The sequence below is a fragment of the Mustela nivalis genome (genome assembly GCF_964662115.1).
Source record: "Mustela nivalis genome assembly, chromosome: X".
Lineage (NCBI taxonomy): Eukaryota > Metazoa > Chordata > Mammalia > Carnivora > Mustelidae > Mustela > Mustela nivalis.
The window spans coordinates 88,288,180-88,311,956 of record NC_139040.1 but is presented as its reverse complement, the minus strand read 5'-3'; the positions used below and the strand labels follow the sequence as shown (position 1 = coordinate 88,311,956).

General features: G+C 45.5%; 1 protein-coding gene across 40 annotated transcripts in view; it reads right to left on the bottom strand.

The window, feature by feature from the left end:
* Positions 1 to 3,465: 3,465 nt before the first annotated feature.
* HUWE1 (HECT, UBA and WWE domain containing E3 ubiquitin protein ligase 1) overlaps positions 3,466 to 23,777 on the bottom strand; it is a 171,741-nt gene continuing 151,429 nt past the window's right edge. For 18 of the 40 annotated variants that reach the window (XM_082717517.1, XM_082717521.1, XM_082717528.1 and 15 more), the window contains 25 exons: positions 23,715 to 23,760; positions 21,914 to 22,201; positions 20,653 to 20,944; positions 20,325 to 20,455; positions 19,598 to 19,812; positions 19,233 to 19,521; positions 18,992 to 19,094; positions 17,673 to 18,219; positions 16,320 to 16,926; positions 15,326 to 15,447; positions 15,062 to 15,218; positions 13,720 to 13,852; positions 13,220 to 13,422; positions 12,479 to 12,606; positions 11,067 to 11,163; positions 9,607 to 9,762; positions 8,919 to 9,164; positions 8,495 to 8,612; positions 7,713 to 7,853; positions 6,470 to 6,757; positions 6,251 to 6,356; positions 5,605 to 5,722; positions 5,118 to 5,299; positions 4,681 to 4,871; positions 3,466 to 4,092 (listed from right to left, as the gene is read on the bottom strand). In XM_082717517.1, the coding sequence (XP_082573643.1) occupies positions 3,990 to 4,092; positions 4,681 to 4,871; positions 5,118 to 5,299; positions 5,605 to 5,722; positions 6,251 to 6,356; positions 6,470 to 6,757; positions 7,713 to 7,853; positions 8,495 to 8,612; positions 8,919 to 9,164; positions 9,607 to 9,762; positions 11,067 to 11,163; positions 12,479 to 12,606; positions 13,220 to 13,422; positions 13,720 to 13,852; positions 15,062 to 15,218; positions 15,326 to 15,447; positions 16,320 to 16,926; positions 17,673 to 18,219; positions 18,992 to 19,094; positions 19,233 to 19,521; positions 19,598 to 19,812; positions 20,325 to 20,455; positions 20,653 to 20,944; positions 21,914 to 22,201; positions 23,715 to 23,760 (5,007 nt within the window). In that variant the 3' untranslated portion in view covers positions 3,466 to 3,989. The remainder of the gene's footprint in view (positions 4,093 to 4,680; positions 4,872 to 5,117; positions 5,300 to 5,604; positions 5,723 to 6,250; positions 6,357 to 6,469; positions 6,758 to 7,712; positions 7,854 to 8,494; positions 8,613 to 8,918; positions 9,165 to 9,606; positions 9,763 to 11,066; positions 11,164 to 12,478; positions 12,607 to 13,219; positions 13,423 to 13,719; positions 13,853 to 15,061; positions 15,219 to 15,325; positions 15,448 to 16,319; positions 16,927 to 17,672; positions 18,220 to 18,991; positions 19,095 to 19,232; positions 19,522 to 19,597; positions 19,813 to 20,324; positions 20,456 to 20,652; positions 20,945 to 21,913; positions 22,202 to 23,714; positions 23,761 to 23,777) is intronic. The other 22 variants (XM_082717511.1, XM_082717538.1, XM_082717512.1 and 19 more) reach the window with 10 other exon arrangements.

Sequence of the window (23,777 nt, the reverse complement as noted above, 5' to 3'; positions counted from 1 at the left end):
TTCAATTTGGTAAGTGGTTTCCACTGGGCTTTTAATGGATTTTTGATTATTACAGAGGTAATAATTATCACAGAGGTAAGCATTTTTATATACTTATTGTTCATTTATATTTCTTCTTTTGTGAATCATCTTTTCATATCGTTGCATGTTTTTCTGTTGGGGAGTTTGTTTCTTAGTGATTCATAAGTTTAAAAAATATATATATATATTTAAAAAATATATGTATATACATATAAAGTATTAACCCATTGCCTGTTAGGGACATTTTCCCCCCTGGAATTATCATTGTTTTTTTTAATTATGTTCACGGTGTTGCCAACATTTTAGTAGTCAAATGTATCATTATGATATATATTCCATTATGATGTCTTTGTAGATTTTAGCCTAAGGTTTTCTATATCCCAGATCAGTTATTATTTGCCCATATCCTCATTTTGTGCTTTAAAATATCAGTTCATAGTTTTCACTCTTGAATTTATTTCGTGTGAAGTGCAGGGCAAAATTTATATTTATATTTTATAAATTTAAAATTTTATAAATTCGTATTTTTTTACCCTCCCAATACTCAGGCAAGTTTCCTAACCTTAACATTGACAAAACTATTCTTTCCACAACTAACTCTTGGTGCCTCATTTTTTTTTTTTTACAGACCACAACATGCTGAATATTCACCTCACCGCTAAGGCCATTCTGTCAGGTCTATTTGAACTCCCATCTTGTTTAGCATGTCAGTTTGTCTCCCACAGTCTCAAAGCCAGCTATACTTGCATTTTTATGCAAATGTACATCTCTTCATTTGTCTTTTATGCTTCTCATGAGTTTCCATTCATTTTTCTTTCACGAGTCCTAAACACTCCTTCTTAAGGCCATTCTTTGGTATTTTGTTACTGTTGTGAAGATAATCTATTTCCTGTTCGTTTTCTAACTGGTTATTGCTTGTATTTGAGAACATGTTTAATCTTGCTACCCCTGCCTGCTAAGTCTCTGTGTACCCATGCCCCCATAGTTTCCTAACACCTGCCTCCTTCTCTTCACACAGAGCCTTCTCAGTATTGTCAGTCCATGTAAGTGCTCAATGGAATTTTGCTTATTAGGGGTGATAATTATTTCTCCAGCCTAGACAGACACATATCTCAAAGAACCATACATTCCAGTTATTCAGTTTATCCCTGTGGCCCAGCATAATTATTAATAGTACCCTTTTTATTCTTAAATTTTCCAACTTTGGATGATAAATTACATGGTCACTCTAATAAAAAAAGGGACTATTTTAATAAGGAGGTAACCCATGGTAATCATAATGATCAGTGGAGGGAATTACTTGAGGGCATAAAGGGACATGTTCAATCATGTCATGCAAGCAGCCTTCATGTAGAATTAGGCCTGTTATTGATTCCCCTGCTACCTACCTCAAATTTATTGTGAAATTTAATAAGTCATATATCTCAAAGATTATGAAATGTCATTGTTATAAAGTATCATAGTATACAGCATTATAAGAAACGCCCATGTGTCTAGCACCACCCAACCTAAGAAATAAACATTACCAAGGTAGTTGAAACTGTGTGATTACCTCTTCCAAACTGCATCTGCTTGTCTACCACAGATTATCCTGAACATTGTGCAGTACTCTGTCATACTCATGCATGGATTTTCACTCTTCATACATATGGACGGTTTTTCATGCTATTGATACATACATGCTATATGTTTTGTTTTGTGACTAGATTCTAAGCAGGCCTTGTCTTTGAGATTATGCATGTTGATATACATTTTTACTGCTACACAGGATTCCATTGTATTATTTATTCACACTTGTTGGGACAATGTCTACATGAGTTTTTTTTTTTTCATTGTAACCAGTCCTCTTGCTGGCCTCTTTTAAGTGCTACTAACTTTTGGTTCTCTTTGGCTAGCAGTTTCTCCTCAGTAGTTGTACCTTATTTTCTACTTTACTGAAGTGATTAGAACTGACATACGAGTGTTATTAGTGGTAATTGGCCACCTTATGCTTCCTGTGTGATGTTGGCTGTTGGTCTGGGCCAACCTTACCAGGGTGGTGTCTTTAAGTTACCAGTAATAATTATTGTTAGCAAATGCCTTGCATCAATTGACAGAATTTTTCTTATTTGACTTTGAGGTGATGATTATTACACCATAGACACATCCCAAAGGCAAGTCATGCTTAGATACGTTAAATATTTGTAGGATGCCACTGAATTAGATTCACTTTTCTTCAGGGTTATTCCATCTGTGCTCCCAGCTTCCACACCCAACTCCTGAACCCTATGCCTCCCAAATTTAAATGTCAGAGGTTTCTTTCTACTTTGGTTTTTCGAGGAATCCATTCTTAAGCTTATCAATTGCACTGTATTTCTGCTTATTCATTTCAAAGCTCTGCTGGACTCCCAGCCTCATCTCAGGCCATCAACCTTTGCTCAAGCTGTGTCATCACCCTCCTCTCCTTAATCTTAACTCCCAGCCAGGATTCAACTCATGAGTGCCTGACAATGGAAAGCCTTCCCTGACCTTCCAGGCTAGGTCAAGGACTTCTGCTCTGGGAACCTAGGGACCCCTTCCCTCCATCTGTCACAGAACTACTCAGTCTCCTTCCCCCTTGACCAGAAATTCAATAGCAGGGACAGAGTCAGTTCATCTGTCTTCTCAGTTTTCAGCAGAATGAGGCACAGGCAAGTGTGAATATTTTAAAAAAGGGAGAAAATGTCTAGCAGCCATTTGCATCAGGACCAAGGGGATAAGGGGCTAGGTTAAGGAGAAAATCTTTACAAAATAGAGCCTCAGAAAATGAGAAAACACACACAAAGCAAGCATCACTTGGGGTTATTTTTCTAACTAAACCTTTATTATTTTCTTTGAAAGCTGGAACCATCAAAGTCCTTGGATCAGCTTTAACTGCTGGATGGAGTAAAAACCAAGAGACTACTCTACTGGGTGATCTGTGAACAGATCGGCAGATGATGAAACAAAACCAAAATGGATGGGAAGATTGTTCTGGAGAGCTGGTCCAATTACTTGCTTACTGAAATTTGTTAGAAAACCTAAAACATCAAATGAAATAAAAATTCTAAACTGAGCTCTACACTTGAGGCCGTTATAAAGGCTCATCACATAGAACTGTCGGTTGGGTTGAGTTCTCAGAATGTTTCTTACAACTTGCTGGTTTGTTCCCCTCAAGCAAGGTGATGCTTTGTCCTTGGCTGCAAATTTTAACACCATCACTGCCCTCAAGTGCAGATCCCATTCTAAAAAACAGGCTCCCCTCAATTCCTGGTGGTTGCCAATCTCTCCTGACAATGGGGAAACCGACTTTGAAGAAGGAAGACGCACCAGTGGTGGTGGCAAAGATGGTTTTCTGGAGAGTCCATTTGCATCTTTTCTCTAGATGTCTAGCATGTGTTCAAGAGTTATTTCCTTTAAGTTTGAAAAAAACTCCGTTGTGAAAAGTGAGTTATGAAGAGTGCTCTTTATTTGAAACCTCCACAACACAGACGCCAATCTTGTCTCGCATTGAATCATTAGCTGTGCACATCAACACATTCCAAGCACAAATTAAGAAATGCAAACAGAACAAAAAAATATATATATATATAATTTTTCCCCTATCCAAAGGTTTCAAGTCTCAATGCAGCAAATCCTTCTGAACACAGAATCTGAGGAGCACACTGTTCAAACAGCTGGGACCAATAGGTCCCTGCAAAGGCTATTGCCTTTTTAACACATGGGCTGGGGATCATGGACGGCATGGAACAGGGAAGAGGAAGTGAGGGAGAGGGAGAGAGAATGAGCAGGAGAGGGGGAATGGGTATGTGCTGGGGAAGATGGGGAAGCTGGGACACACACATGGTGAGTTGGTGGATTTCATTTATTGGTTTTTGACATTTTCTTTCTGGTTCTTTTTTGTTTTTCTTTCCCCCCAATTCCCAGGTCCAACATGGTAGAAAAACCCCACAGTGGTGGGCGGGGCCTTATTAGGCCAGCCCAAAGCCTTCAGAGCACTCCTGGATGGCCAATAGTAGCATGTGGCGGAGCTTCTCAAAGCTCTCATAGGCAGGCAGGTCCAGCTGATTAAAACTAGAGAAAGAAAAAAATATCAGTTTGTGACAAAAGATAGTCATGATCCCTATGTTCCCATGGTGCCCACTGACCTCTCCTCCCTGATGGAAACTTTTCCTCTCTTGCAGACTTGAAATCTTGTCCTAGGCCTCGTCCTCCCTCTTCTAATCTGGCCCCAATACTGCCCATCAGTTTCCCAAAGCATAAATCTGACTCTGTCAGTCCTTAAACACCATAGTCTCACTTATGGGTTAATGTGCAAGCTCCAAAGAGGCATTTGGAGTCACTGGTGATCCAACCTCTGGTGATCAACATCTTTAAGCATTCTGTTCCCTCTTAACTCCTTGTTCCAGCTCAGCCCTGGAGTACACTGTGCTCTCATGTGGCAGTGCTCACCCACAATGTCTCCCCAGCCTCACTGTGAATTTGGGCCAGCTTCTCATCTCAAATGTCACCTTTTCCACAAAACTACCAAATTATGCACTACTCCAGATCTAGTACAGCTGAGGCCAGATTGGGGTTCCTGCCCTTGGTTAGGGGTCTAGAAGCAACAAACAGGAAAGCTCAGTCTGAATGCTAAAAAGAAGAACAACCCCTTCTTCTTACCATGTGTGAGCTGAAGGCAGGCGATCTGTGGACCTGTCATCTCGATGGATCTGAAACTTCTGAATGCCATTCATGCCTTCAAGGGCAGCAAAGCCTTGCAAGGGCACCTTGGAAGTACCCGTGACAAACTGAAGGAACTTGGCACGGTCAGCTTGGTCAAAAGAACGCAATGCTCTCCAGAACCACTGGATCTATGGGAAAGGACACAAGAAGTCAGTGTGAGGGGGTTGGAATCTTGAATCTTAGGCAAGTCCAGTTCTTTCATTCCATAAGATGGGCAGGAACATCCCCTGAAAACACGTATTGGAAGGATGAAGAGTTAGGTGTAAGTACGCTGTCACCTATATCCCTTTGCCCCCTAACAGTGCTGAATTATGTGGTGTCATACCAACTAGCACTGCTTAGGGACATGGGGAAGGATGCCAGCAGCAGCTCACCTGAATAGAGTTGGACTGGTACTTGTGGTATTCAGTGTTGGATTTCAAATCATCAATGTCAATTGTGGGCAGTCCTGATATGAGGAGCTCTAACTCCTGCTCAGTGAAGATAGAAATGAGGCGCTTTGGAATGATTTCATAGAAGCCTTCTAAGAAAGCTGCCAGCTGTTTACGGATGGCTCCTGGGGAGAGAACCAACAAGCCATGAGGCGTCTAAACTCACACAACTGTTAAGAGGTCAGAGATCCTCAGTCTAGCTCTACAGCAACAAGGATACTGAATGGTTTGCCTGTTTCACCTAACACTGCTTCTGGCCCTTGAATGGAGGTGGATGAAGGGAAGTATTTTTTGGTCAGATGTTTGTAGACTCTTTGTGCCAGGCACTTGTGGCTGGCACAGGGAAAGAGAAAAAACAGTATCTGTGAAATGACTGAGACCTGACCTCTTCCGTATGAACGATAAAGAGTCTAAGGGACATTTCCCCTACCTGTCATCCTCATCTGGCACACCAGGTGTACATATTCCTTTTTATTCTCTTCTGTTACCAAGATATTGGCCCCATTGGGTTTGAGGTCACGAACTTCACAGACTCCAAACTCTTGGACCTAGAATACCCAAAATACCAATCATTCATGTCAGGCTTGGTCTAGGATGGGATTTATATAAATACCTAGGATTACTTGAACTCTTTGACATGTCCTGGGCAGAAAGACAAAAACAAGGTCATAAAAAAGTGTCCTTTATCATGAGCGCATAACTTTGCAATAGGGAAAAGCCATGGTTAACATGTGTAACATGACATAGCACAATCTTTACGGAAAACAATTTGGAGGAAGAGTAACCTTAAAAATTACTGTTTTTCACTTAAATCTGTTATAATGAGCTACTTTTGGGAATGAAGAATACTATACTGAACAGTTTAAAAAAAAATAAAAAGGAAACTAGGAAACACCCTGGATTGTTTTTACAAAATCCTGGTTTTTCTGTTTGTGATGTCTCATGCAAATATCCACTGCTCACTGCTAGATGGGGAATGGGGCATGAGACTTTATCCACTGCCAGTTCAAGGGTGGTCCCCCAATGGGTTTCCTGGACTAGATAAGATGTGCTGCAGTCAAGATTTCTCGACCTACCTCAGTGCTGAAGGTGAGGTCATAACCTAGTGTGGAGACATCATTTTCCAGCAGATAAACCAGGCCCTGGTAGAAGTGGTAATCTTCACTCTCCATATCCGTGTATCTAGAAAAACACAATTAGAGTCATAGGTTAGGGTGGAGGAGAGAAGTACGGGGGTGGGACACAAGAAAAGGACCTGTCAAGTGAGAATGTGGATCCTGTGCCACATTCCTCACCTGACAGACTTGCCCAAGATGTGTTTGTAGAAGGACCGAGTAAAATAGCACTCCAGGAGGCGGTTGTCATATACAGCTTTGGCCACAATGCGTCCAACAAACTTGAAGTAGCTGAGGTGGTTGGGGTTGCAGTGGGAAGATGGGTTGATGGTGTAGGTGACCCGATCACCGGGTGAGGTACGGAACAAGGCATACATAGGGTTAAACATCTCCCGAGAGATGATCATATACCACTCCCGCAGGAGCCCTCCAGCATCCTGCCCTTCTTCTCCTTCAAACACTATATACCTGCATAAGAGACCAGAAACAGATGTGCAGAAAGCCCAGCACAAATCCATTCATTTATGTAGCATGACCCGAGTGAGTGAGTGAGTGAGTGAAGCAGTGGCTGGGGAGTGCAGGATCAGAGAACAGAGGTGAATGCAGAGTACCAGGAAAGCCCAGAGGAACGGTGGGGATCTGGGACAAGAAAGCATCATAGAAAAGATATCCTGAATTATCACTAAAAGCTTATCAATATTCCAGAAAACAGCAACAGGAAAGGTACAGAGGCCAAATGAGGGCCTCACTTAGGGGAAGCAGGGAGAGGAGTTGACAAGTGGTGTCAGAGAGGCCTGAGCTCAGTCTGATGTCTGTAAGGATTTGGTGGTGGAGGAGCTGGGCCCAGTCTGTCTCAGAAGCCTGACTTCCTATGTGGTAACATGGATGGTGAGCCCATGCCATGAGGTAGAGGAGGAATCAGGTTCCTGAGCTCAGGAGCACCAAATTACACCAACAGGTTTATCATCTCACTGGCTTCCATGACACATATTATTATAAACTGCTGATCTCCTCTAGGCAGCTCAGAGTTACCAGTGAGTGATTACCAATTTCGTGAGGGGCCATTTATGCAAGTGTGGTCTCTCCCAAGCCTGAATAGCATTTGCTTAGCAGGCTTCCCATTCCTAGTATAACAGAAAACTCTCTGCGAAGTCATCGGGTCTATCTTTGTAAATTCCAAAGACTCTTCTCCCTGGGAATTGGTGGGTAGCTCAGCTCAAGGGCCAGCTAGCTAATAGAAGATCAGTCTCATGAGACCAGGCTGAGGAGAGCGGAGACAGCTCAGTGAGATTTTCTATACAGGGTTCCTATCTGGAATTCCTCTGGAGTTCCCCTGCACATCTGGCACTGGAGTAAGCCTTCACTACCACGTAGGAAGATCCTCCACCCTCCCATCCTGTCTTTTCTCGTTCTGGGCTCTTACAATCGATTCTTCATTTCTTCAGGGGATTTCCGGTGTAGTTCACGATAGGAGTCTTCAAACACATGATCACGGCGGACATGCACGGCCATGTCTTCTTTCCGGAGTCCCTCATCCAAACGTTCCAGCTCTTGGCGAAAATATCTTGGGAGGTAGGGAAGGAAGGAATATAGGATTGGGTGTGGCAGACCAAGTTTCTGTTTGCTTGATTAGAATGAAGACCTATAATGATGCTTCTCCCATCTTCTACTAAACATCTGCTCCCCAGGGGAAGGTGAAAAGTACTCAGTAGTTGGGATAAGTGGGTCATTCATTACCAACACCAAATTTTCCTATCTCTACTGCATAAAGTCCCACAGAGATTGTGGCACAGCAGGCAGTACGTGTAGGTGCACAGAAAAGACAAGGGTAAGGATGACGGGAGTGCTGTGGGGCCCCCACTGCCCCCAAGCCCTGCTGTAAGTGTATTGTGGCTACCCACACCTCTTGTATGACCCCAAAGAATGGAATGGAACTTTAGAAGTCATGTGATTAAAAAAGAAAGGACTGCATTTCTCTGATGAAGAATGGAGACAGAAATGGAGAAGGAGAGGGAGTATTTAGGTATGATGACGGTCAGTGGCACAGATGAACCTCCTCCCTCCTGCCTAGCACCATTCCAAGGGCTGCCACCAAGGGAAACTTCTTTTCCCTGGAAACACTCCTTCAGGAGGAATTTTGGCCTCTTTCTGGGAAGAGAGATACCACTTGAAAAGTTTCCAACCCATAGCCTCCAGGACACATACTTGCGCTTGACATCAAAGTCGAGGACACGAATGTAGTCTACCAGGACAGCAAAAGGCCCATCAGCAAGGTGGGTGGTGGACTGCCGTAGGATCTGGTTTAACACAGTGCGATGAGTCTCTGAGGGGAGGAAGGACACCAAGAATCAGCACATCTTGGCTCCCAGAAGGCTATATTACTGCCAACCAGACAGCAACTCTCTGTGTTTCAGGGAAAAAAGACCATGTGGCATAAAAGGCTTTTCAAACCCAGGCCCTATATCACTAGCTTCATTCTTTCCCTTTCTCTCTCCTCTCCCCACCACACACTTATTCATAACATGCACTCTCACCGCCTCTCCCCTATGAAAACAGCTATGAATAAAGTGTATGAAGTGACCCTGTAAAAAATGAAGCCTTCTTTTATGGGCCTAAGAGTTCCCTGTACCTGCAAAGCGAAGGAACTTCTGTGTGTCAGGGGGCAGGCTTGAGGAGATGTGCATAGACGAGGGCTCCCTGGAGAAGAATGGGTCAAGGGAGGAAGGAGTAGCTGGGGTCAGGGGGGCAGGGGAGAGTGGAGGTGGCTCGTCCTTGATGTGTGCCAGCTGGCTCTCACGGGTGTCTCTAATGGGAGGCTTGCTCTCCCGCTCTGTGGCATGGACCAGAAAGAAGGCCTCGACGGCAGGCTGTAGCACTGGGGGGTAGGAATGACAGGGAAACGTTATTTTACTTTAGAAACTTCAACATATAAACCTCTTTTTCTTCATAATCAAATTACAGAGGCACAATATGTTAGAAAAAATAATGAAAACTTATAGGAGAAATACAATGTAGCAAAGAAAAATGAAGCCACAGAGAAAGTCCGAGCTTCCCTGAAACTTAAAAAAGGCAACCAGTTATAAAGATTCCCCTGATCTAAAAAGTGAAAAGATACAGCTACTAAAAGAAAGAGCCAATCTTTTTTTGGATACTGAAGTGAGAGAAAAAACACCCCTCCTTTGAATTCTCATTACAGAGACATTGAGAGAGAGAGAGAGAGAGAGAGATATGATCTGGAAGGAAGAAAACTGAGTGGGCAGAAAGGGCCCGAGAGCAGATCAGCAGGGTGGGACCTTGGCCCAAAGGCCACAACTCACCTAGCACCGCATGTTGGTCATGGGATTCCTCTAGTTCCTTTAAACATTCTCCCAGCATGTCCCACAGTTCATCCAAGCTCAGCTGCTCACTGAGCAGGGGTAACTCAGGTGGCCTCTCCTCCTTTTCCTTCTCCCCTTGTGGGGTTCCATCTGAGCCTATAGGCCACAGAAAGGAGAGAGAGAAAGCTTTGAGGTTTTTCCTTTCATTTAGCTTTTTCCCAGATCAAATGTGCAGGCCATTAATCCAGATTTCCAATGCCAGATCAAGCAGACTGGCCCACTGGCTACTAAGTAATACTGAGCAGTATCTGAAAGCAAGCTCCAGTCCTACACTAGATGACATTTAAATTTAAATCAATTACAATTAATACAATAAAAATTTTGGTTCCACAGCTGCAGAAGCCACATTTTAAGTGCTCCATAGGCACATGTGGCCAGTGACTACTATAGACAGAGCTGGTTTACTCACTGCCTCATTAGCTTTCAAAGAATCTATGGATTATTAAATGATTTAATGCATTTCAAAAACGGATGTCCTGTGACAACCCTATTCCACAGAAATGTGTTTAGGAGGGCATCGGAAAGTATTCTACGTACAATTAACTTTTGAGAAATGCTGCTACTAATGCACCCGCAATGTGCCAGGTTCTGTTTTAAGTGCTATATATATGGGTGTGTGTTCACTTGTTCAATCTTAACTATGAACATCCCTGTTTTTTTTTTTTTTTTTTAAAGATTTTATTTATTTATTTGACAGAGAGAAATCACAAGTAGGCAGAGAGGCCGGCAGAGAGAGAGAGAGGAGGAAGCAGGCTCCCTGCTGAGCAGAGAGCCCGATGTGGGACTCGATCCCAGGACCCTGAGATCATGACCTGAGCCGAAGGCAGCGGCTTAACCACTGAGCCACCCAGGCGCCCTAAAAATTTTTTTTTTTTTTTTTACAGAGAGAAATCACAAGTAGACGGAGAGGCAGGCAGAGAGAGAGAGAGAGAGAGAGAGAGGGAAGCAGGCTCCCTGCTGAGCAGAGAGCCCGATGCGGGACTCGATCCCAGGACCCTGAGATCATGACCTGAGCCGAAGGCAGCGGCTTAACCCACTGAACCACCCAGGCGCCCAACATCCCTGTTTTAAACAAGGAAACTGAAGCTAAGAGAGGTTTGCTTCATGTCCCAGAGCTAGCAAATGGCAGAGCCACCACTCAAACATATGCTGTCTCCATGTCTAACATTATCACATCATAGTTTCTTTACTACAGGAATTGTAGTGTATGCTATAAATCTCCAGAAAGGGTGAGGTGGTGACAGTTAGTGATCTTGGTTGGTAAATGCCTAGTAACATTTACAAAAGCCAGCGTTCACTGAAACAAACTGGAAAACACTGAGCTCATGTATATAGAGAACAGGGGATGCAGCAGACTGGCTTTCTCTTCTGTTGTACTGGAAACAGGAAGTAGTACTGACCAATGGACTGAGTATCCTGAGCACTGGGAGATGGCTGGTCCACATCCATGGGTGACTCCTCCCTCCGGACAGAGGCCTCCGACTGGCTTGACTCCGACTGGATAAAAGGGAGACAAAGTCACATAAAAGGGTGCAACTCTGCTTTCCTCAGGGAGAGGCTAGAGGCTGGCTCTACCCATTCTCATACATCATAAGTTTGGAAAGCTTAGAAGATAAAGCTTCCTTTATCTGGTCAAAAAACTCTGTAGCTTTCTAGAACAAAAGAATGGCCTTCCCACCTCCTTTGCCGTCCTCCACCCTGAGCTAGTAAACTTTTCCAAAAAGCTCCCTGGATGCCTGCATTGCCTCCACTGTACTCCAGACCTATGTCCAGTTAGTTATGTCTAGTTAGACACCAGACCTGAAGACTTCTTCTGAGAATAGATTGCATGCGTGTGCGTGTGCGCGGCGCGCGCGCACACACACACACACACACACACACACACCCTCAGGTGAGCACACTGTAGGTTTGGCTCTCTGTTTCTGTTTGCTCAGAAAAGGAGAAATAAGGGACAACCTTTGATGGGTGGGAGTATTCACAAAGCCAACATCTGTCCTTTTGGGTATGGGAAAGATGGCGCAGAAAATACTCCAGAATAATAGTTGTTTTCCCTTTCTACTGTGTTGGGAGTCACAGCCCTCAAATTCTACGATGTTCTCAGCATGCTCAATGAAATCACACTGTGTTAAATAGAAGTAATATGCAAAGAAAAACCAGGCCTCAGGATACCTTTATTTCTTGGATCTTGGGAAGGTGACTTGCATGTTGCAAGGACAGGAAAACAATGAGAGTGCCACAGCATATAGACATGATGCTAGGCTTTTCCCGCAGCCACTCTGTGCTGGGATCCCAACAATGAGTTTGCTATCTAGGAACCTGAAGGTTTCTTCCTAAAAGTGCCTAAGTGCCTAGGTGCCATGATACCAAGAGAGTGTGGAGAACAGAAGCAGAGGCCAGGGTAGATAGACCAGCCATAGCCTAGAAGAGGCTGCATGGGATGTATACCAAGCCTGGGGGCATTACAAGGGCAGGATTCCTGATGTACTTGCATTATTCCATGAGACTGAAAAACCTTTATCCCACACCCCCTCAGAACCCAGACACTAAGCATTATGCAGTTTGCAAAAGCGCCACTGTTGACTGGATAGCTGGGAGTGGGGTATGATGGCCAAGCTTTAAGTCACATCAATCCAAAACAATGAACAAACAGTAGAGAAAACATCAATAAGAAAGTAACCCTGTTGTCCGGAAGCATTCATACAGCAAACTTAATGCAAAAGCATACAAGGTAAGGGCAGTGAAACCCCACTGATAATGTGGTGGGGAAGGGGAGAGAGACAAATGAATGAGGGGCCACAGGCATCATGCTAACCGTTGCTGCTTGTTGCTGTCTCCGCGCCCTTTGACCCTCACGTACCATTTGTATAATGGCATCAGCCTCAGCCTCCAGCTGCCGAACAGCTGCCTGGATGCTGCTAGCTGAGCCTAAACCGGAAGAACCTGGGAGAAAGAAAAAAAAAAAAAAAGGCAAGATATAAAAAGTAGAAATGAGGGAATGCCCAATATTCTCTCTCCCATCTCCTGGGCTGCCACAGGGCATCTTGCTGAAGTCTTTGAGCTTTAGCTCAGGCAGCTTCAGAGTGCTCTTCACCAGGCACTAAGAACTACCATTACAAGTAAGGGCAGGGGACATGGTGCTAGGCAGATGGATAGTGGCAGGTGTAGAGGGTTCTGTGGGACAGGAGAAAAAGAGATAGGATTTGGCAGGCCACAGCTGAGGCAACATGGCTGCAATGTTTTAGTCAGGAGTGATCAAAGAAGCAGAAAGGAGACACACTCAGTGCCTTAAATCTTGCTCAACAAAAGAGCTGCCCCCAGTTTCTTTGCCGGATTTCCACTCTCCCTTAATTCTCACTTGCCCTAATGAATTTCCTATGCAGAAAGCTTGAGTGACATATAGAACGCAGCCATCAACAGCCTAGGAAAGGATCATCACTTCCTTTGTTGAAAAGGTTAAGCAGGATGGAAACATGACATTAAGTCCTGCCCTCCAGGGACTCTTGAGTTTGCCACCACCAACCCTGCCCCTCAACTGGACACTCCAGTTTCATACCTAGCCTGCCTGTCTGCTTGGCTTTCTTGTTAGCTCGGCGTGTGTCGTCCCGGAGCTGGATGATGACCTGCAGTACCCTCAAGAAGAACTTCTGGGTAGACGTCTTGGATGTCAACATGGACATAGAAGGCAGCTGGAGCTCCCGGCCACCCAGAGGTCGCTTCTGAGATGCCACAATTACCACATTCTCAGCCATGTCAAACCTGGATGGTGTAGAGGTGGCTTGCGTATACTGACAGCATCAAAGCATAAACATCCAGAGCGAGCAGGGCTTTTTGGTGTCAACCAGAGGGTTAAAGAATCTCAGAAGGAAATCCCCAAAGTGGGAAAAAATAAGGTAAAGCATGTATAGGACAGATAAGAAAATCTGCCCAAAGAGGGGAAACAACACCGCCAACAACAACACCACCAACAACACCACCACCAGGAAACCAACAAGAGCCACCTTTTAGAATACCCCAGATTCCAGCCCCACAGCCAAATGGGTGGCAACCACCCACCTGCTCTGCATTTTGCCTTTTAGCTTGGTGGTCTGTGGCTGCTCCTCAGGCAGGCCATCAGGAGAGAGGGTCTCACACTGGGCTCGTCGCTGCTGTTCTAGGTTGTATTCCCGTAACTCAGCCAAAAGGGTACCTGGTCAGGCAGAGGAGCCAGCAAGTGTTCAGAGACTCCCCTAGTGAAGCAGCTGAAAGCCAAACTTTTCCAAGAAACCTGCCCAGGCTGTCTTCTTTGCTCAGCTGCAGAGAATCTGGAGTGAACAGGAATTCTGCTGTTCACCTTACTACGTATGTTCATGATCAGCCATTCAGAGACTAGCAATATACCCTGCCTCAGGAATCTGTTCAATCTACACAAAATGCAGCTCAGTGCAGAGGGGGAAAAGTATCAGTTTCTGAGGTGATCTCAAGCAAATTGCTTAAACTCCTCTCCAAGTTCACGAATCTATCTTGATAACGAGACTAACACTGACTAACCTCACAAGGCAGTTTTGAATATTAGGAGATAATAGCAGTAGAGTAGGTGGGACACTGCCTGGCCCATGGGTATTGAATGGTACGACTCAAGGAAATCAGAGACTGGCCAAATTCCTTCTGGAAGAACCTTATAGTTCTCATGTAACAAATACTCTGGGTTATACAGTCTAACCAATACCCATGTCACCTCTGCTCTAGGCACATTTGTGAGAAGGAGATAACTAAGCAGGTAGCTGAGATCTAGGGCGATCCATGATTGGGTTGGGGGTGGGAGAGAGCAAAGAGACTCTCTATGCTTAAAGAAAATCTGGCTCTACTCCTCAATTCAATCAGTTTATCACCCTGGGTTTTAGTTTTCTTCTTGATTAACAACAGGGAGACTGAAACTAGACAATTTACAAGTGTTTTTAGAACTTCTGTACCCTCACAACTGCACAAAGGCAGGGGATATCTACCACTTGGACTCTCAATTCTTGAGCCTAAGTGAAGTGCAGGTGTATCTCTGAGGTGGGAAGCTGCCTTAGCAGGCTTATCACAGGGCTCTTGTAAGTGCCCAGAATGGAGAAGCAAAAGAGCACTGCTGGTCCTATATGTACTCATTTTCCTTTACTAAGCACTGATTACAAGGCATGTGCCAGGCACTGGGAATGTAGAGAGAAGCCCAGCCCTGTTCTCCCTGAACAATAAGTAGAGGGAAACAGATGACAACCCAGTATTATCAGTGCTGCAACAGAGGAGAGGACAGGGGCTGTGCTATAGAAGCACAGAGGAGTTTGATTCAACCTGGAGATCCAGGAAGGCTTCCATAAAGATGTGACCCCTCATTGGAAAGCTTTAGAAAGACAAGATGCTTTACTCTGGTTATTACCTATCTGTTTACAAAGAGTATAACCCAGATGGCGAGCTCCATTCAGTAGCAGCTTGAGAACAGTGTCCCGGGTTGCAGGGTCCCCCCGAGAGAGCTGCAGTAACACATTTGCTGCATCCTCTAGACCTTCTTCAGAACAAGAGTGGGATGTCAACACCTGGGGGAAAGAAAAAGGGTAAGCCTCAACTTGAGTATGAAAACTTTATCTATTCCCATCCACCATTTTCCCCTCAATCTTAGGAATTCAGAAGAGCTTGGACTCACCTCCACAGAGAGCTGTAGCTGGTTTTCAGTGAGGCCAGAAGATACCATCTTAAAGTCTGCACTGCTGCTGCCCCCATCACCCATCTTTGCTGGAGATTTGCTGACCTTAGTAGTTGTAGAAGCTTTGAGGAATCAGATGGAACACTGTAAGCCTCTAATAAAACTCTCTGAAAAACAATCTGAGGAGTATGAAGTGGTGGGGGGGTGGGAGGTTGGGGTACTAGGTGGTGGGTATTATAGAGGGCACGGATTGCATGGAGCACTGGGTGTGGTGAAAAAATAATAAAAACTGTTATGCTGAAAATAAATAAATTTAATTAAAAAAAAAAAAAACTCACATGACAGAACCAGATAATCACTGAACTGTCCAGAGCTTCACTATGGTAAAGTAGTACAAATGAAAAGCCACCCACCAAAGCTAAATCCAAATGACCTGGGATGTCAAGGACTCTCATGACCTACCTTTTAAAGTGACAAAGAATCTCAAACATTTCTCAATTGTTTCCCTACCATCAGAGCCCCCTCTTCAAAACTTTTTTTCCAGTAATTCTTACCAGTCTGCTATAGGGCTCATTCCTTTTACTTCCTAGGATAGCCTGGCTATTCTACCCTTATTCACACGGTATCCTGTTGGCTCTTAAAACTTTTTCCTGAGATTGGTTCCCTCAACCAGGATGAAAAGGCTGGGAGTTCTTTGAAAATAGGGACTTTCTCTCTCTCTCTCCTCCTCCTTTTGGTGCTTAGCCTAGGGAAGCCACATTCAGTGAATGCCCGCTGGTCTTCAGGAGTGTCTGTGTGGGTAGGTGGATGAGTGTGGGGAAGAGAATGATGGAGAGAGAAAACTGGGACTGAGGGGGGCAAAAATGAACACATTTGGCTCTCGCAAACACAAACCAAGCCGAATGCTATCATTAGGGAGTAATACCTGGATGGGGGAGTGGAGGGTGAGGTGGGTGTCCATACCCCAAAGCTCCCAGCCTACATCCACACTTACTTGAAACAGTAGTGGTAGCAGTCGTGGGGGTAGTCACCGTGGTCGAAGCAGCTACGGCAATGGTGGATATAGCCGTGGCAGCAACCAGAGCTGGAGCAGAAGTGACAGGGGTGGTTGCAGCAGGGGGAGTGGGCGTGCTGGAGGCAGCAGTGGTAGTGGTGGTAGATGTGGTTGAGGTGGCAACAGTGGTGGAGGAAGCACTGCTGCCAGAATTAGCCTGTGTTTCCGATACTTTGTTTTCTGGGAGAGCAATTGAGATGAGAGAAAGGAGTCTGAGGAGTTTCTCAGTTAAGAGAGAACTCCGGCGGATGACTGGGTGTGACAACATGTTCATGAGCTGCCCCAGTGGAGAGGCCTCGAGGCTGTATGGGGAGGTTTCCCCCTCACCACCAGCGCTCACTGGCACTGACTTCACGGAGTTCTTGCCTTTCCGGCTGACATTCATGTTGTCCAGTTTTACCAATAAGTCCCAGAAGTCTGTGCAAATGCCACTGCTGGTGGACTGTGAAGAGCATGGGCTGCAGGCCTGCTTATTACTGCCCCTCTCCCGATCGCTCTCACAGTTTGTTTCTTTGGTCCGCTGCTGTGTAAAGTGGCTGGGAAATACCTGCCGGCAAAAGGAGGACAGGCTTGGTCTAAGGGTCTACACAGAAAATACATCTTCCTGACAAGGAGAGACAACTGATTCCTAGACACACCATTCTTCTGAATAGCTTTGGTGACATGGGAGAAAGATCATATACGAGTTTTATCTAACTGATGGTGAAGTGGCCTAGAGAAGAAAACAAGGGGTTTGTAGGGAGATGATTAGCTAACCTCTGAGCATCTGTCTCTGTACTTAAGAAATGGGGAGCATAATCATGCTCTATCAAAAAAACGGCCAAGATTAAAGGAGATAATGTATTTTTGCATAGTGCCTGGTACGAGGTAGACCCTCAAAAATGGCAGCAATGATTATTAAAAATAAGACTGAACAGGGGCACCTGGGTGGCTTAGTTGCTTAAGTGTCTGCCTTCGGCTGAGGTCATGATCCTGGAGTCCTGGGAGCGAGCCCCACATCAGGCTCCCTGCTCAGTGCGCCGTCTGCTTCTCCCTGTCCCCTCCCCCACTTGTGCTCTCTCTAATAAATAAAAACTTTTTTTTTTTTTTTTTTTTTTTTAAAAAGGAGCAGGTTCTAGGTCCAGGTCCATCACTTACTAGCCACATGACAAAGCCATTAAAAATTTCTGTACCCTAGCTTCTTCATTTGTAGAATGGGGATCATACAGACCACTGAGAGTTTTGATAACCAAATGCACAAAAATTATAAAAAGTGAAAGTAAGAACCCCAAGGGTTGGGTTCAAGCTCCTCACCTTGGCCAATTGAATGAGTGTGTCCAAAACATGTCTGCAGACAACAGGAGCAGCCTGGGGGTGGATGTGGACGGTGGAGCCACTGCTTGCATGCTTCTCAGTGTGTTTGCGACCCCCTGAACGCTGGATCTGGAATATATTAGTCCTGCAGCCTAGGGCTGCATCCATGGATACTGAGAGCCAGGAAAGCTGGTTGGAACTCTTAGACTCCATCTTGTGTAGCAGGTCCAGTGGCCGGTTCTCATGACTGCTCGACCCACAGCTTTTGCTTGACTTTTTGCCCTTCTCCTCACTTGAGGAGAGCTTCGGTGTTTCAATGCATAGCTCACTCTCACTGCTGCGCTGCAAAATGGAGAGCAGACTGCGGATGACCCAGTGGCGGGTCTGGGCATGGTAGCAGAGATTTCTCAGTACTCGGTGTAGACGGCTAGTATTAAGCTTTGGCTCATCCACGAAAAGCAGGACCAGGAGACAGGATAGGGCTTCATGGTCCAGAAGTAGCCGTCCTCGGAGGCGGAGGAGAGTGTCCACATTACTGCCAGAAGGCCTGGAACAGAGCATGGTTTCTAGGTAACACTTCAGCTAGAGCTTGGGGATTAGGTATAGCCCAAGGGAAGGGGAATGAGCTGCATACTTCCAAGGAGGCATAAGGGAAGAGTGTCTAGTCTAAGTGTTCTTAACAGTAAGAAGAGCTGCCCTCTTGTGTATCTACTGGGTACCAAGTACTCTATAATCCATACCAACTGGTATGGGGCTGCTGAAAAGACCAAAGAACTGTCCATTTTTGAGATGATGAACAAGAGGCTCAAACAGGTTGACTGATTGCCCTACAACAGTGTCCATATTAACAATTGGTGAAGTCAGACTACACTTAAGGTCTTAAAAAACAAACAATAATGCTTATTTCCTACCTTCTCTAGCCTATAAAGGATTTGCCTGCCTCACTGGGACTGATCACTCCCTTTATATTTTGGCATGCTGGGTGCAGTCTGCTTCAGCCTGGGTAGTAATGAACTCTTCTTCCACAGCCTAGATGTTACAAGCTCTCGGCAAGTGGCTTTCCTTACTATAACCACAGCTAGCACCTGCTGCCAGTCTGCCTTACTTTGTGATTATGGTCTATGGTAGCTACACCACCCCAAAGCTGTGTCTTTCTGAGGGGGAGTCCAAAGATCTGGCTCCCCTACTCATTCAAGGCAATATCCCAGAGAGATCATCCAGTCTCTCCACCTATAAATTAAGGAAGTTGGACTAGCGACAGAAGTGAGAGGTGGTATGGCAATAAAACAATAAAAAATAAATAAAAAAAAATAAGGTACCTGTTATGGCTGCTGCTACCCCCCATCTGGAAGGTGCCACCTCTCTGCACAGCAAGGCGAGTGTACTGGACTCCACGGTTGCCACTGAGGCGACTGGTGAAAGCTGGAAGGAAAGAAAAAGGAAAATGAAACTGGGGAGGTGGTTGGTGAGCTGGGTCCAATAAGAGAAAAGGGGAACAACAGAGCCTCATGTGGCCAAAACCAAACATTTCAGAGCCCTCCCACTTGCCTCCCTCTGTACCGGGGCTTCGGAGGATGGCAGAGAGTGCAGAGGTGCTGCTGTGGCCAAAGAGCCGCTCATGCATGAGTTGTCGCTGCCGGGCTTCCTGCTCTCGCCTCAGGGCTTGAGCCTCAGCAGCAATGTCAGGTGGCATCACAGCCAACACACTGTCCTCCATGTCCTCCAGGACACTACGGCGCAGGTCTGAGGGCAGGGTCTGGATGAAGGTCACAGGGTCCATGGGGGTGTCTGAACTGGCATTCTGTGCCAGTTCCCGTCGCTGCTGCTCAGCTCTCTGCTGTGCCAGCACCTACGGAGCAGAAGAGGTCAATGGGGGCATACCCATAGCTAGGCAGCCTAGCCCCACCAGCTCCCTGCTCACATACTTCCTCTTGGATGGCTGGAGGCAGGGCAGCCAGGAACTCAGGGCTCACTTCAGTCACACCAGGATTGCCCACCACTGCAGGAGCTGAACTATTTGCTGAAGGGGCAGTCCGAGTTGGTGGACGGATACCCAGCTGGTTCTGCAGGACTTCTCGGCGGATGTCATCAGGCAGAGCAGCCAGAAAAGAGGGGTCCACACCTTCGGGTAGACTGATACCTGAGGGGAGGCACAAAATGTGAAAGGACTCCCATTTCTACCAACGCTTAAAATGTACTCGGAGTAAAGAGACCCATGGCCTTATTTAACCTCAATGCATGCAAAGGACAGAGGACACAAAGAGGGCCCCTTCACCTTCCCTAGGCTCAGTAAAGCTCTTATTATGTGCCATAGTCTTCGTGTATGCTGTCACTGAATCTTCACCAAGACCCTACCACGTAGCTATTATCAACCCCCCTTAGTACTGATAAGGATCAGAGAAGTTAAGCAATGGTTCCAAGTTCTGAAGGTAGGTGACTACAGAGGGGGTAACCTGAGCTAAGATCTGTTTGACTCCAAAGCCTGGGCTCATTCCATCATGCAGCACCAGCACTCCCTTACTGCTGGACCTCCTCCCATAGGTATGCCACCTTCCATGTGGGTGGAACAATTTAACTGGCAGGAATTTCCACGCCAAAGGCTCCTAGAAGCCTACATAACCCTAGGATGGCCTAAGCACACATGGAGCTCACCTGCAAGGGGATCTTCTTCTTCACTGCTTGTTGAAGGGAGTGGCTCTTCTAGGATTCCCCGGGAATCTGCTCCAGAAATGGCCACAGCAGAATCTCTGGTGGAAGAACTCTCAGAGGATGCAGGGGGAGAGCTAAAGAAAATAATTTTCAGGTTGTTCTTGGTATTAATGTTTCCCCATTTATAAAATACTCCCATAACACCCCACTCTCATAGAAGCCAGGATGATTTCCCCAGTGCACCAAGCATGTGCAAGAGTTAACAAATATGCATGTGGCTTGAAATATCCACCAGCACATTCTGCTTTCCTCTTGTTCACACAATGCTTACCTGTCCTCAGGGGGCTGGGTAGGTTCCCCTGATGCATCGCCCCTGCCTTGCACTTCTGTCACAACAGGTGGGGCATCCCCAGGAGTGGAGCTGCCTGCTGTGGGTTGCTCAGAACTGCCAGCTGCTGAGGTGTCACCCACAGCCTCCTCCAGGGTACAGGAAGCTAGGCTACTGGTGTCCATAGGAGAGCCTTCCAGTTGACTGCTGACAGCTGTCAGTGCATCAGAATCTTCAGCTCTCTCTGGGGAAAGAGAGGCTAGGAGGAAGTCACATGGAGAGGTTAGATCTCTGCCTAGAAGAGGGGGCCGAATTAAGATGCAGCCAGATTAGACTTCTCACTTCTCTACTGTCTTGCTCGCCTGACATTCCCCTCAGTCTCATATACTTTATAAAGCTCAGCTCAATTCCTCAATTCCTCAAGATGTTCCTGGTATGCCTGTGAAACACCTTTCCCTAGGTACCCCAGGTAAGGAAGGGAGTCTGTCACTTTCAGATTCCATGCAGGCACCACTTGTACATGCATGTTGATTTTGTTTACCTAAAGAAGGGTCCTTGAAATAAAAAACTCTTATGCCTTAAAGTTTTTCCAGAGCCTATCACAGGCAGCATGGTGCAGAGCAGAAATAGCAAACAAGTCTCAATTTACCCTGTTGGAACACTGCTGTGAAGAATTTTGAGGCCCCACTGCAAACCACTGGGAAATAGGGGCATGAGATGAACAGTGTTTGCCAGGATGGGAGAGATGTGTGTGTGTGGGGGGGTGGGTGATGTGCTTGCCATGCCTAAAGGATGCTGAAGGAGAGCAAGCTTTAAAGTCACAGATCTGGATTTTTCTCAGCTCAATCACTTATTGAATGGTCTTGGGCTAATAATCTCATGTGGGTTTCAGTTTACTCACAGAGATAATACTATCTACTTTGGAGGGTTGTTTCTGTTTGGACGTTGGCCAGTCAGGAGTCCCAGGAAGGTTGCTTTTAAAGAAGTAACAGGCTTGCCATGATAGCCCAGGAAAAGTGATCACCTCAATAAACTGTTTGCATTATCACCTGTATCATTCGACACTCAGATACATGATCTTGAGTCCACAGAGAAGAAACCTCAACTTTAGCTAAGAAAGAAAATATGCAAGCTAAGATCCTACTCTCTGAGGACCCGAACTTCTACTATTTCTTTAAGGACAGTAAAAAACTCCAAAGATGTCCATTTTCCCTCCTGTTAAATCACCCTTCACTCCTTACCCAAACCTTGAAATTCTACTCACTTATAGTAGGAGCTGGGGACAACTCCATCTGAGTTGTTTCTGCTTCTCCACTTGGCCTTGTGGGACCCAATTCCTCTGACTCTACAGGCATCAATAGCTGTGCAGAGCTACCCCCTTCTCCAGCAGGGGATTGCAGCTCTTGAGCAATCTCTCCCAAGGCTGGTGGGGGTGGGAGTGTTTGTTGCTGTTGTGAAGGCTGCAGAGTGACAAGGGTGTCCTTGGACTCAGATGTAGCTGCATCAGTTGAAGATGGGGTTGTTGGGTAGCTGTCAGGCATAGGAGTCCCATCTTTCTCGGAAAGAATAACAATGCAGGTGTTAAAGGACAATCAGCCAAGAAACCAGGACGCCACTCAATCAGCACATGTGGCCTGACAAGTATCCCACCCCAGTCAGTAATGTATGAATATCTCCCCCCCCCCCTCGCCCCCAAGTGTTCCTCAGAACAGCTTGTGGATCATTTGGTATACCCAGGATGAGGGCTAAGGCACAGTGTTATCTTAGTCTCAAGAACTGAAGATATGAATCTTTACAGATCCTAAGAATTAAATCCTTTCTATGCCCTGGGTGGAAGGGGAAAGAGTTCAAAGTCACTTTATGATGATACTTGCCTCACCCTAAATATCACTTATTCCCTTCGACCTCCCTTTCCTTAAGAGTCCTGATTATCCCAGGAATATCTGTATCTCTGATGGAGGCAACAGTGCCAAGACTAAGTATGAATATGCCCACACCAGGGAAAGTAGTAAGTTGTATAGTTATCTTCTAATTGGGGCCTAAAATCCCTACCCCACAACAATACAACTTACTACCTCACCCCGGCATGAGCAGAATCCTCTAGCAAGGGTAGCAGACAAAAGGCCATTTTACCTGGTAACAGACCTTTTCAAAGACCTTTTGCTAGATTAAAGGCACCAGGACACCTACCACCCACTTTAAATGCTTAGAAAAAAAACAACAACAAAAAACTGTGTAGGCTTTAGTATCTCATTTTGCAATTCAAATGCCAAAGGAGACAAAAGGCACAGGGAAGCAGAAGAAAGTTCTGAAGAAATGGGGGTGGGGGACATGGACAAGTTATCAGAACCATGAAATAGCTGCTGACATTAAGATTAGAAGGAGGAATACAAAACATATAGTAGTAATACCAGTTAGCCCACAGATGCCAAAAACAGATTGCTCAGGATAACATCCCTAGACTTTTAGATTCCGAAGACTCACAAAGTTTATATAAAAAGGAGAAAATAGAAAGAGACTAACATAGGGTTACCAAACGTAGGTTAGTTTAGCCAAATAAGAAAGAATCCTGTCAATAACACTTAATAAAATATTTTGATACCAAAGAACTAAGAAGGACATAATCTCTATAAAAACCAGTTCTTTAAATTGAATAAATTCAGCTTTCTGAAAAACTCATTAAACCCTCTTTATTTTGTTCATTTCCACAGAGGGCTGGCATTTGGGAACCACCGCCATCAGATATTCTCATGAAGCACCACACCACGGTGGTCACCAAAGGCAATAGGACACATGGCCTTGCTACACATGCCAGAATGCAGCACAGCATGATCAGAGTGAGAACCTGAACAGAGCACGTTGGAGGGGAAGTGTACCACCGTGGGAAAGACAGTAGACTGTATAGTTATCTCCAAGATGGGGTATGACCCTAAAACTATACAATCTACTACCTCATCCCACAGAGCACCAGTGTTCATCTTCAGCCCACTCTGGGCCAGCTACTTGAAAGGGTCAGGAAAAAGAACGAACCAATTAGCAGGAACGTGAAAAAGGGGAAGAGTTACCTGAGAGGTTCTGTTCAGTGGAGTCATTGGTCTTAGATGCAGTACACTGGAAAGAGAGGGGAC